This window comes from Alosa alosa, chromosome 20 (genome assembly GCF_017589495.1).
Source record: "Alosa alosa isolate M-15738 ecotype Scorff River chromosome 20, AALO_Geno_1.1, whole genome shotgun sequence".
Lineage (NCBI taxonomy): Eukaryota > Metazoa > Chordata > Actinopteri > Clupeiformes > Clupeidae > Alosa > Alosa alosa.
The window spans coordinates 3288102-3300323 of NC_063208.1; the positions used below are offsets into that span (position 1 = coordinate 3288102).

The 12222-nt window shown below is 43.5% G+C and overlaps 2 protein-coding genes across 2 annotated transcripts in view; both read right to left on the bottom strand.

Annotated features, from left to right (window-relative positions):
• Window positions 1–316, bottom strand: part of sync (syncoilin, intermediate filament protein) — a 13020-nt gene extending 12704 nt beyond the window's left edge. Inside the window, exon 1 of the mRNA XM_048230537.1 lies at window positions 195–316. The gene's annotated coding sequence lies outside the window, so the exon portion shown is untranslated. The remainder of the gene's footprint in view (window positions 1–194) is intronic.
• A 3569-nt stretch (window positions 317–3885) lies between these two features.
• On the bottom strand, window positions 3886–5975 carry LOC125284827 (zinc finger protein 394-like). The gene is made up of 2 exons (XM_048228958.1): window positions 5373–5975; window positions 3886–5192 (listed from the first exon to the last, which is right to left on the bottom strand). Exons 1-2 carry the CDS (start codon window positions 5560–5562, stop codon window positions 4261–4263), a joined length of 1122 nt encoding a protein of 373 aa, XP_048084915.1. The 5' UTR covers window positions 5563–5975; the 3' UTR covers window positions 3886–4260.
• Between the last annotated feature and the right edge of the window lie 6247 nt (window positions 5976–12222).

Consider the following 12222-nt stretch of genomic DNA (forward strand, 5'->3'; position numbering starts at 1 on the left):
ACACCAACACATCACACTCACCTTTCTAATACACACCCCACTCACCTGGCTAACACACACCAACAGACACCACTATTCACCCAGTTAATACACGCCAACACTCACCAAAGCTCTGACACACCATCACACTCCAAAACTTAATACACACACCAGAGCTCCGACACACACACACACACATACACACCAGCACTCACCGAGCTACAGAGCTCCAAAGTCTGTGTCTGAGGCTCTTGGAATAATCTCCATCTGAAGAACACAATGGGATTCACACAGGGACAGGATGAGGGAGAGAGAGAGAGAGAGGGAGGGGAGAGAGAGAGAGAGAGAGAAGGTGGGGAGTGAAAGGGGGAGGAGAGAATGTCTGCGGGAGAGGGATAGAGCGAGAGAGGGATAGATAGAGACAGAGAGAGAGTTTGAAAAAGAGAGGGACGGAGAAACAGGACGTGTGTCCTCTGCTGCTGTGCTGTGGTCTCCGGGGCAACCGCAGATCTGTTTATGTTTATTAATAACAAGAGGTGGTGGTGGGGGGGGTGTTGAAACATGAGAGCTCAGGGGGTCCTGGACTTTGTTAAACTGGGACAGGGTATGGAACGCACACTGTACCAATGAACCAATCAGAGACACGGGACAGGACAGTCATGTTCATGTTAACCAATAGCAAGCAGGTAGGCAGACTAATAGGCAACAACAACCAATGAAATGAGAGGGGAGGGGTTCATAAAGAAATGTCATCCTACCAGACTCCACAGTATCCAATGAGTCCCACAGGAGGAGTGTGATGTCCTGCGTTGGACACCATCTCTCCTGCGCCAAACCAGCTGACCTATATTTCAGCAGGGCCACGGGCCTGGACACTCACACTCTCTCAGGATCCCAGGGGAGGAGAGAGGGACATACTGACAGAGAAGGAGAGAGAGAAGGAGGGAGAGAGAGAAGAGGAGAGTGAGAGAGAGAAAGAAGGGCTGGAGAGAGACACTGACAGACTGAGAAGCCACAGCCCTTCATAGGACTTTGAATACACAGCTGTAGAATCCTGACCTGTGTGTGTGCGTGTGTGTGTGTGTGAAGTTGGACTGTTGTAGAGTCCTAGTGTGTGTGTGTGTGTGTGTGTGTGTGAGGTTAGACTGTTGCTAAGTCCTTGTGTGTTTGTGTTTGTGCTGCGGGACCAACTGCTCTGGATTCCTGGCGAGTGTGCTCATTATCGAGGCTTTAAATAGACTTGGCCTTCATCTGCCCTCCATCTGCCCTCTGCATCAGGGAGAAGGAGCAGAAGCCTCAGCCCTGAGCTAGCTCAGGTGCTAACTACCTTATATAACACACAGGAATGCCTCAGCCCTGAGCTAGCTCAGGTGCTAACTACCTTATATAACACACAGGAATGCCTCAGCCCTGAGCTAGCCCAGGTGCTACCTTATATAACACACAGGAATGCCTCAGCCCTGAGCTAGCCCAGGTGCTAACTACCTTATAACACACAGGAATGCCTCAGCCCTGAGCTAGCTGATACAGGGACAAGCTCAGGTGCTAACTACCTTATAACACACAGGAATGCCTCAGACTTGAGCTAGCTGATACATTTATTTACCAAGTACTGACTATCATTAAGCTACAAAACACAGACACGTGTTCATTTACATTAAAATGGTTTAATAGATAAACAAAATGATGTTAAAAGGGGTAAATGTCTAGGGATTATCATCTATTAACCTGCTATAAACATTTAATTGACGCTCGGCCTAGTGTTTCAGATCTGACCATTATCACCAACTCTACATCACTCTTTAGGCACCAGCCTATGAGTGGTTTCCTTTTCTGCCACCAATATCACCAATTGAGATACATTCTGACATATAGAAACATGTAACTTGTTGAACTTGTTTTCACTTGGCCAAATGCCTGTGTGTATGACTTCAGAACTGTGCCTTTTTGTTAAGCAAAATGATCTTGTTAGATTGTAGTAAGGAAAAAGGAAAATGGACTTTTTGTCACATCCATAATGGCGAATTAACTAGCATCAGCCATTTAAAATATCAGTCATCCTCTCTCTCTCTCTCCAGTTCTATAGACTACGTCCATGAAGCAAACATATCCCCTTATAAAATGACAAAACTTTGGTTTTCTATATTTTCTTTAATCAATATGTTATGGTCTTACAAACACTGAATATGTATTCAATGTTTGTCTTTCACATATCCTCAAGCATCCAACTTATATTGGCCACCCCTGTCTATTTCAGAGATTCAAAGGTGAATGCAGATGTGACCTCATCATCCTAGCAACTGGACGGTCTCACATTTTTCCAAGTGGAGAGGTTCAACTCCGCATTCCGTAATGGGTCATCATCAAAATCATCATCAAACAAAACATTTCACCGTCTCATACCTCAGCATTTTAAATCAGAATCTCAAAAGCAGTCGGCTACATCAAGTCGAATCCCCCTAATGTGTTTCTTTTGTGTTTTGCTATGTCTTCCTATGATCAGCAGAAGTTTAAACACCGAATGCGCTCGGGGTTGGCTGTAGACTACTTCTGTTTGCTGACAAAACATCAAGTTCCAACTGCGCATCATGAGATAGCCTATAGCCTACTCCTAGCTTGAGTTGTTTTTTCACTCACGGGATCAAAAGAGTATATATACAATGTTTACATCGCAAAATCTACACACATCACAGAGCATCCAAGTCCTGCGCCAATGTCTGAGGTGCTGTGAAATGTCTGCATGCATCGCAGACTTTGGCAACAGGTCACAGATTATGTATGTATGTTATGGCCTTTATGCCTCATGAGATGCCATATCATTCAGATATCAGATGGCCATGATATGATAAAGACCCCCATCTAGTGCAGACCTTGATAGCCTTGCCCAGAGCCATATAAAGATAACAACCATAGACTTTATAATAAACTGCATGTATAAACACATGTGTTTCCCCCGCCCCCCCTTTGTAGTTCCTTTGTTACTAATTTTAAAGGAACATTTTTGTCTAACAACCTATTTTTGGACTGCTTGTCTGTCTGTCTTAGTTATTGTGGTTTATTGTAGCGCATGTCTGTGTCTGCTTGTCTGATTGCTTTAGCCCTTATTGTTCTGTATTTGTTTGTTTGTGTATTTCGCCTGACCCCTTTCCCCTTAATGGTTTAGTCCATGTGCTGGTAGTCCTCTTCCATCCGAAGGAGCACAATGGAAACTTTGGGCTTTATTGTGTTCTTATATCTTTTTGAACACTTGATGTTGTTCAATAAAAGTTTCAATCAATCAATCAATCAATCCCCAAGTCATTTGGAAACAAAATGATGTGAATCCGTGCAGATCAGAGTAAGACCAAAATATGCATTTACAACTGAGAAGCACAGAGTAGCCTTTTGGGACAGCTTTGCCACGTCAAACTAGGCTAAATCACTCGTTTTTACCTTTTACCATCTTACGGAGAGAAAGCCTAGGGTTAGTAACTGACTTGTAGACTGAATCTCAATCTCTCCCCTAAACCCTAAGCCCTTAACTGTAAGTGATCAAGTGTGCGAAGGTGTAAGGGTCCAAAACGCTAAGTAGGAAATGGGACAACACCTGCAACATATTAAATTGGCACAACACAAAAACGTTTCCGTTTTATGGCAGTTGTTTGGAAATTGGAGGTTTTTTCAGTGAGTGTTTCACGTCACAACACTATGAGTCAAGTGTTCACATATGCCGACTTGGAGAAAGGGCTCAGAAAGGGTGCAAGTGAGCCTTCAAGCACGTCACAATTTTGTAGTGGAACAGCTCTAAGCCCTCACGAAGTTCGCAGGAACGCGTAAGGAGAGAAATTGGGATTGGATCAGCCGAACACACTTTCTCCACACAAGATGGCAGCGACCAGAAGAGCAATAATGCATTGACTGTAGTCCTTTTTCACACCAAAGGTAAACAGTTTATTCTTTTTTTCAAACATTTTTGGGCAGTAACCAGGTACGCTATGCAGTTGGAGGTGCATACAAATGCTGCATTGCCATTGAGATCACAGCTGGCTCAAGGGTTATAAAGGTATTTTGCCGTGTTTAGTTGTATAATAAGAGCACAGTTTTTACAGTATAGCTATCCATGTGAGTTAACTTTTGGCTCCTTAGCAATCCTTTTGGTAACTATAACAAGCTATTTGACATCTTTAGAATACTAAACATATCGGAGGTGCCTAATTTTGAGTTACTCCAGTCTAGATTGTTTTACATTAATCACTCCTATTGTCTATCTAAAGTAAGGTGTCCGTTTTGAAACAGGAGATCTCAGAAGCTGAGGTGGCGGTAGCTGTGGATCCTCTGGTGCTTCTTGAGGTGGGTGGACTGTCGGAACTTTTTGCCACACTGCTGGCACCCGTACGGCCGCTCACCAGTATGCACACGTTTATGCTTGTGCAGGTCCCCGGCGTGGCTGAAGCGCCGGCCGCAGTGGCCACACGTGTACGGCTTCTCGCCCGTGTGGCAGCGCTGGTGGATGCGAAGGCCACTCAGCCGACTGAAGGTCTTGCCGCACAGCAGGCAGCGGTGGCTCTCCTCTCGGCCAGAGAAACGCCGATGCTGATGCTGCTGCTGCTGCTGCTGCTGGGCCTGATTGAGGGGGAACGACTCCACAAAGGCATTGAGTGTGTCAGAATGGATGTAGTGTGGCACTTCTGAAGTATCAGAGCTGTGCTGCAGGAGATCTAACTCCTGGACATTGTTCTGTGCTGCGTTGGGGGCATAATCTGGGGTGGGTTCCTCGTGGTCGTAAAGCTGGTGTGGAGGCACGGGTTGCCGGGAGAGGGAATATTCCAGAAGGTCGGGCTCCGCTTTGATGATATTGACGTCGGCAGGCATCCCTTGCTGAGTGGGTGAGGTGGAGTTAGCCAGTGATGAGCGTCCATTGGGGAACACTACACTTTCAGCATGTGCTGAGATTTCCTTCGAGTTCACAGATTGTGAGTGAGCAGAGCTGTCACTTTCTGTGTCCACCACGGTGACACATGAAGGAGCCACTTCACTGTAGTGTGTAAACACCTGCTCAACGCTGACGGTGGACTCTACCTTTAACTCCAGATGATGTTTCACCTCATCTGCAGAAGTCGCTCTGGACTCCAGCTTGCCCGATGCCTCAGAGGACGGTAGTTGTTTACATGAGCATTTGGACTGCTCTGATTGGCTAGCCTGCAGTGGAGCATATGTTCTGGACACCCGTGACACTAGAGAAAACACAAAGAACCTTAGAAGACTAAATATATTGTCAGGTTTTGGCACATTGTGGGCAGCTGCATAATTCCAGCTACACTGAATGATATCCATTATTAGACTATCTAATACATGCCAGAGGGTAATGTAGGCTAGACCTATAATTGTATGACAATAATAGCAACAAAACTCACATTCTCGATCAAACCATTGTTGTAGTGTCTCGAGTTTCTTCCTTAGTCTCTCGTTCTCCCTCTGAGTTCGAGCGGTTTTTTCTTGGTACTCCGACACCGTATCCTTTACCACCTCCAGCACCTCGTGGACTGCTGCGGTCAGCAGTTTAGAAACCCGTGCATTCAATCTTTCAATCTTGGACATTTTCATGAAAGTCGGGAACAGTAGGAAACGATAGGCTACAAGACAATTGATCACTCAACTTTTCTAATTTGTTATCTGGAGGAGTTTCACTGTTGTTCACGATTTTCAGAACAGACACAAATGACATAAAATTACTGATTGTGATGGTTGCGGTGGGCTTATTTTAATTTAAATCCTCTGACTAACACTTCAACATCAAAGCGAAATTGACTCCCTTCGCCATCATCTGATGTCAAACAGGTCCTAAACGCCGTACAATTCCGGAAAGAGTTGAATGACTTAAAAGATAACCTTTTAAAAAAACCTTGTTTCAATTTATATTCCAAAATGTTAATTTCAGGCATGAGGAAACGAGTCAAAATCCATCACGAAATATTCCTGAGCCCTGCACTCGCTTCTCTTGAAATAGCTATTAGGCTACTTCCGGGTCTACACGTCAAAATAAGGGCCTAGCAACGAGGAGATGCAGGAACGATGTCTGTTTCTCAAAGTCAAGGGTTCGTGCTTGGTAGAACCACAGACAGTAAAAGAAACGAGCCCTGCCTAGTCAAATCCTTCAAAAACGAGGCAAGGTGCTTCCTCTTAATATTTGGAAAACACACAATGGAACGAACTAGCGAGTGTGCAGGAAGCTGCAGATATAAAACCATAATAATAAAAAAAAAAAACCTTATGGTCAACTGAATAAAGCCTAGCCTATAGCGTATTTTGCATCATATCTCCTGAATCAAACATATCAGAACAAGTGATGTCTACTCCCTGGGATGATGATATTGAAAATACATATTTCAAATGCCAAATGGAACTTTCTCATTTGTATTTGATTGGGTTGAAGAAAATGGCCTATTTTGGTGATGGATGACATCATAAAAGTGCAAAACAATGCTCTGACCGGTGCTGATTTAATAAAAACATTTCCCCACAGTTGTGATCAGAATATTGAGATTCAGGAAGATGATCCATGTAAGATGAGTAATGTGTAGGTTGCTCTCACACACAATATTATTACACATCACACACACATGTAACCTGTTATTTGACTGAGGGGCCCCTTTCAGACGAGGGGTGAATAACACAACCCATGGTATATGATTGAGGGACCCTTTTATGACATATCACACATAGTGTCACCTATGTTATTTATTAATAATAATAATAATAATAATAATAATAACACATTTTATTTAGAGCGCCTTTCATGTCACCCAAGGTCACTTCACAAATAAACAAAAACAAAAAGGTTGTTAAAATTATAGTCATCTCAAAATAAATAAAAGTAAAAGTCAGTCAGTCAGTCCATAAGGCATCTTAAAGAGATATGTCTGTTTTTAAAGTCAGTAATTGAGTCACAGTGTCTGATGTGGTCTGGCAGTGAATTCCACAGCTTGGGGGCGATGTAGCTGATGGGATCTCATTCAGCTATCAGGAGTGAATAACATAACCACGACAGAACCGACCGGTTCCCTGTTAGTGAAAAGGCACCGAGTTGTGTGAAGACACAGATCTGGGGAAGGACACAAGAACATTTCTGTGTTGCATTGAAAGCCAAGAGCCCACAATAGCCTCCATCATACTCAAATGGAAAAGATCTGAAACAACCAACAGTTGTCCTAGATCTGGCCTCCCAGTCAAACTGAGTAATTAGGGACAAAGGGCCTTGGTCAGGCAGGTAACCAAGGACCCAGTGGTCACTATGAGTGAGATCCAGAGTTCCTTTGTGAAGATGAGAGAAGCCCCCCGACAGTCATCTGCCCTCAGCTCCAAACCTCTCCTCACTACCAGAGCAACAAATGTCCTCAAACTCTTAAACTCTGAAAGTGAAAGCAGCAGAGATGGGTGTGACCCAGCTGTGTTTGTGCAAGTGTAAGCAGCCTATTGGTAAGCTGTAATGTACAATATGTGTCGATGACGCATGTTGTGTAATACAACTCTTACTAGTAAAAGTCCCATCTATCAAGACAGACGGCAGCATGGCGAACACTCAGTAAGTTTTTAGCATCTTTGCTTTTTAGCAATTTCTCCTCCCTCTCTTTAACCGTACTGTTCTCTGCATTCTGCTGCCGCTCTGGGCCGCGTTTCCCAAAGCCATAGTTGCTAACTAATTAAGCAACTTTGTTGGTTGCAATGCAATTTCCCATTGCCAACCAACTGGGAAACGCACCCCTGAATGTTAGTGCTGCACTTCACCAGGGTGCGACTGGTTTATGTCATGCTGCTCGTTTTCATTCAGCTTTATGTCTTATCAGCATATAAAGAATTCTCAAGAAAACAACAACAAAAGTACAAAATAATCAGAAATTGTAATAATGAGTTAAAAATTAAAATGCACTTCTTGGACTCTTTCGGAGAGTTTGGGTCTGTAAGCGCTTTCAGATATAACCTCCGGAGTATATATGCGGAGGTTTGTCAAACGGAGGTCCTACCCTTCGGATGATTCATATGATGCTAACCTGCGGACCTTATACTGACCTAATACGGATGTATGTGTGAACGACATACACGCACATTACAGAATCTCCGTGTGGTTGTCGAGTGAGGGGTGGGGGCTTGTAAAGTTCACAAGATGCGAGATATGACGCAGAACAGCTGCATCACAGCTGCTTTTTGTTTACAAAGTGTAGCCTATGCCAGTGGTTTTCAAAGTGGGGGCCGGGGCCCCCTGGGGGGCCGCGAGGGGGTGCCAGGGGGGCCTCAGCAAGTTGGAAGGAAAAATAAAAGCAACAAATAAATACATCTGAAAATTTTAAAATATACCTATTACTATGAGGGTTGTTACACAATTCCATTATAATAATGTGACGCATATCTGAACATTATATTTCCCATGATAATGACTGGGAATAATAGTAGAGTGATAGCTCTCATATAGCAGAAAGCCCCAAATACAATTTTTACACACTGTATGCTCCATCGCGAAGTGCTTGTGGCTAAAATAATTATTAGGATTAGCTTAATGTATTTTTTTTTACATTTGCTGTAGTATTGTCGATGGGTTTAATAACACATCAAGGGGGTCCTTGTCCAGAACCTAGTGGTATTTGGGGGGCCTTGTCGTGGAAAAGTTTGGGAACCCCCATGCATTATGTAGGCTAAAGAAAGAAATCTATTGTCCGTAGGCTAATACTTGAAGTAGGCTAGTCACGTAAGTGCCCACTTGAAATTGACCTACAGTATTTGTATGTGTGCTTTGAATAAACACGTTTATCTGTTTACAACGTTATGTACCAGAATTACTTGACTATAGAACCCCAAATCTGGTTTGCGTTGGAGAGAGAGCATGCACAAACTTTATGGTACCAGCCAATTCAGTAGGCTAACTCAAGACTTCAAGGCCATCAGACAACGTTTTTAAGCAACAAACAAAATACTAACATTACAGTGAAGTTGTTCGTTTTTCCATGGTTTATTTTTTTCCAAAAGCATCCTCTCCCCATGTGTCTATTGCATTTATGCAAGGAGCTTGGAACAAAGTTGCGTTTTCTTTGTTTTCATTTTCTCTAGCCATATTGCTCAACAAATATCAGCGAGCTCAGCTGTGAGGTCATGAGAAGGCTATCAATGAACAGAAAACCGTGTTGGCTAACAATTTATTAAATACTCCTGTTATTGTCGTCAACGACGTCGCTGTAGGCTACTGCCTTTTCAGTGCCTTCTGCTTATGATTCAGTCTTTTGAATTTGTTTGGCCTTGCCATGCAGTTGTAGGCTACAACGTGCCGTTCCCTTCATGTGTTCTATCAAAATGCTGTCTGCCCTCATGGACAGTAGCTCCGTGATGTCTGCATCTTTCCAGGTCGGAGATTTTCTGGACAGCACTATGCCACTCCATCATAACACTGGCATTTAAGTCAGATCTAACCACATGGACGCATCTAAAGAAACGTCACCAACACGCCCTCTCACAAGGTGTGAATTTTAACCGCATGTTCTACGCCTCGTTCAGACACAGCACATTTACATAATGTCCGGAGGAAATACTAGGGGGGGGGAGTAGTAGAACAACCGGCTAAATTCGGACTTCCATATGACCGGTTATGTCGTTCAGATATACGGCCCCACCGTTTAACATCCGCAGAACCTCCGGTCTTACACGTATGTCTGAAAGCGCTTTGTGCATGGAAAGTTGGAGAAGGACAGGTGGGGTGGGGGCATATACTGTTTGTTCTCTGTGGAATTCAATAATGTCAGTTTGGACCTTGTAGCCTATTTTAAAACCTTAATACCTCAGATACTTTTTTTTAGAAAAGAATTGCGAGGAGCCAGATACTCAGTGGGTGATTTTCGACCAACAGAATTGTTTTGAACCTCGATCCAGTGAACCAGCCTGCATTTCAAGTTTTTAATTAAGCTGACACACCAACTTCAGCTCACAGGGGAATGCCGAAGAAAATGCCGATGCTATTTGCACTCAGGCATAAATAGGAAACAGTTGTATTCACACTGGGTGTAAATAGTCAATTTGAGTATCTAAATAGTCCATTTGACTATCTACACCTGGGTGAATACAGCAGCATGGCACAGCAAGGCACCCGAGTGTCTGGAATTTTGGTTTTTCAAGTTCCAAACCAATTTAATTTGGGTGGAAATGCTCCGAATGGTTCAACATCTAGAGCGTGAACCAGGACGAAGCCGGTTCTCCAGGACGAAGCCGGTTGGTGGAAAAGGCACACCAACTTCAGTTCACAGGGGTAAAGAAAATGCCAATGCTATTTGCACTCAGGCATAAATAGGCAACAGTGGTGTTCACACTGGGTGTAAATAGTCAAGTTGAGTATCTAAATAGTCCATTTGAGTATCTAAAAAAGGCCTAACAAAGATGAAACTGACTAGGCTACCTACAGTATCATTTGCAACATGAACTGAAAATCTAATCTGATTTCTTTGAACAGGGAAACCAAGATTGCACGGCAATTTATGCGAGCACTGGACGACTTGACTGATGATGAAGTGAAGAAGTTCAAATGGTACCTGAGGAACTACGGCGAAATTCCTAAATCCAAGCTGAGCCCAGCAGATCGATCTGGAATAGTGGATCTGTTGATGGAGTATTTCCCTGATGACTTCCTGTCTAAAAGCATAAACGTTTTCATGGAGATGGGAAGGAATGACTTGGGCCGATCGTTGAACAGATAACATCGCTTTCATGTGAAGTAGGTGAAGGGGCAGCCGTGGCCTACTGTTTAGTGCTTCGGACTTGTAACCGGAGGGTTGCCGGTTCGAACCCCGACCAGTAGGCACGGCTGAGGTGCCCTTGAGCAAGGCACCTAACCTCTCACTGCTCCCCGAGTGCCGCTGTTGTTGCAGGCAGCTCACTGTGCCGGGATTAGTGTGTGCTTCACCTCACTGTGTGTTCACTGAGTGCTGAGTGTGTTTCACTAATTAATGGATTGGGATAAATGCAGAGACCAAATTTCCCTCACGGGATCAAAAGAGTATACTATACTATACTTTTGATAGGACTTCAGAGTAAAATGGCTTATCAGTCAGATCAAGGGGCAGCATTGGCCATGTTTAAAGGGTCGTTACTGCAAACGCAAGGGGCGGCGTTGGCCATGTTTAAAGGGCCGTCACTGCAAACGCAAGGGGCAGCGTTGGCCATGTTTAAAGGGCCGTCACTGCAAACGCAAGGGGCAGCGTTGGCCATGTTTAAAGGGCCGTCAATGCAAACACAAGGGGCAGCGTTGGCCATGTTTAAAGGGCCATCACTGCAAACGCAAGGGGCAGCGTTGGCCACGGCCATCACAGCAACAGTGGCGATTCTAGACATTTTTAACATTGTTATCATGTGATGTGTGTATGTGAGAGGAGGTATGGACACACCACAATTGGCCCTCACCAATCAAAGCCTAAAGCTAAGAATCCAAGAGTTTTTGTTAACATGATGTACAAAAAATACTATTCTTAAAGAGTATCACACTATTTTTAACCATTTTTCACAAGTGCATGGCCATTTCCATGTGTCCGGTTTACCGACATGACATTTTCTAAAATATCACCATGTAAATGTTATATTCTAACAAACTTTTGTTATATCCAGAATTAAATATATTTTCCTGATAACATTAGACATATTTGTTTAGAATAAAATCATGTTTTTGGTAAATATTTTATGATTTTCTTGCGTCCCCTGGTTTGACTTACCACCCCGTCACTTTAACTTGATTTGTCTGTAAATGACATACTATTACTTGATATCAAATCACAAAGACAATTTATAATAATGTCTACCTGTAGAGCACCCAAGAAACTTGGCAGAAAAAATGTGACATTCTTTTACAGTTTGTTTGTTGTTTTTTTATTACTATGGGGGGGTCCGTCAAGCTAAGTCTTCCCACCCCGTCACATATATTATGTAATCATGGGTGATCATGTCTTAAATGCTGTGAATTGAAAAGACGTTTACTTTTGATGAACATTTTAAAAGTATTATAGTGTAAAAAGCACCCGTTTAATAGAATGACCCTTATGCAGTAGCTGTGTGTGTGTACAGGGATGCAGTGGTGTATGTCCTGAGTTTAACCGTGACAAAGACCTGAGGCTGGATCGGTTTGGTCGACTGGATCGCATGGGACAAGAGCATATCTTCAGATATGGCGCTGACCTACGCATCACCTGGCTAAAGGTAGGTTAGTCTCAACCCTGCCCATGACCTTTAACCCTGACTGCA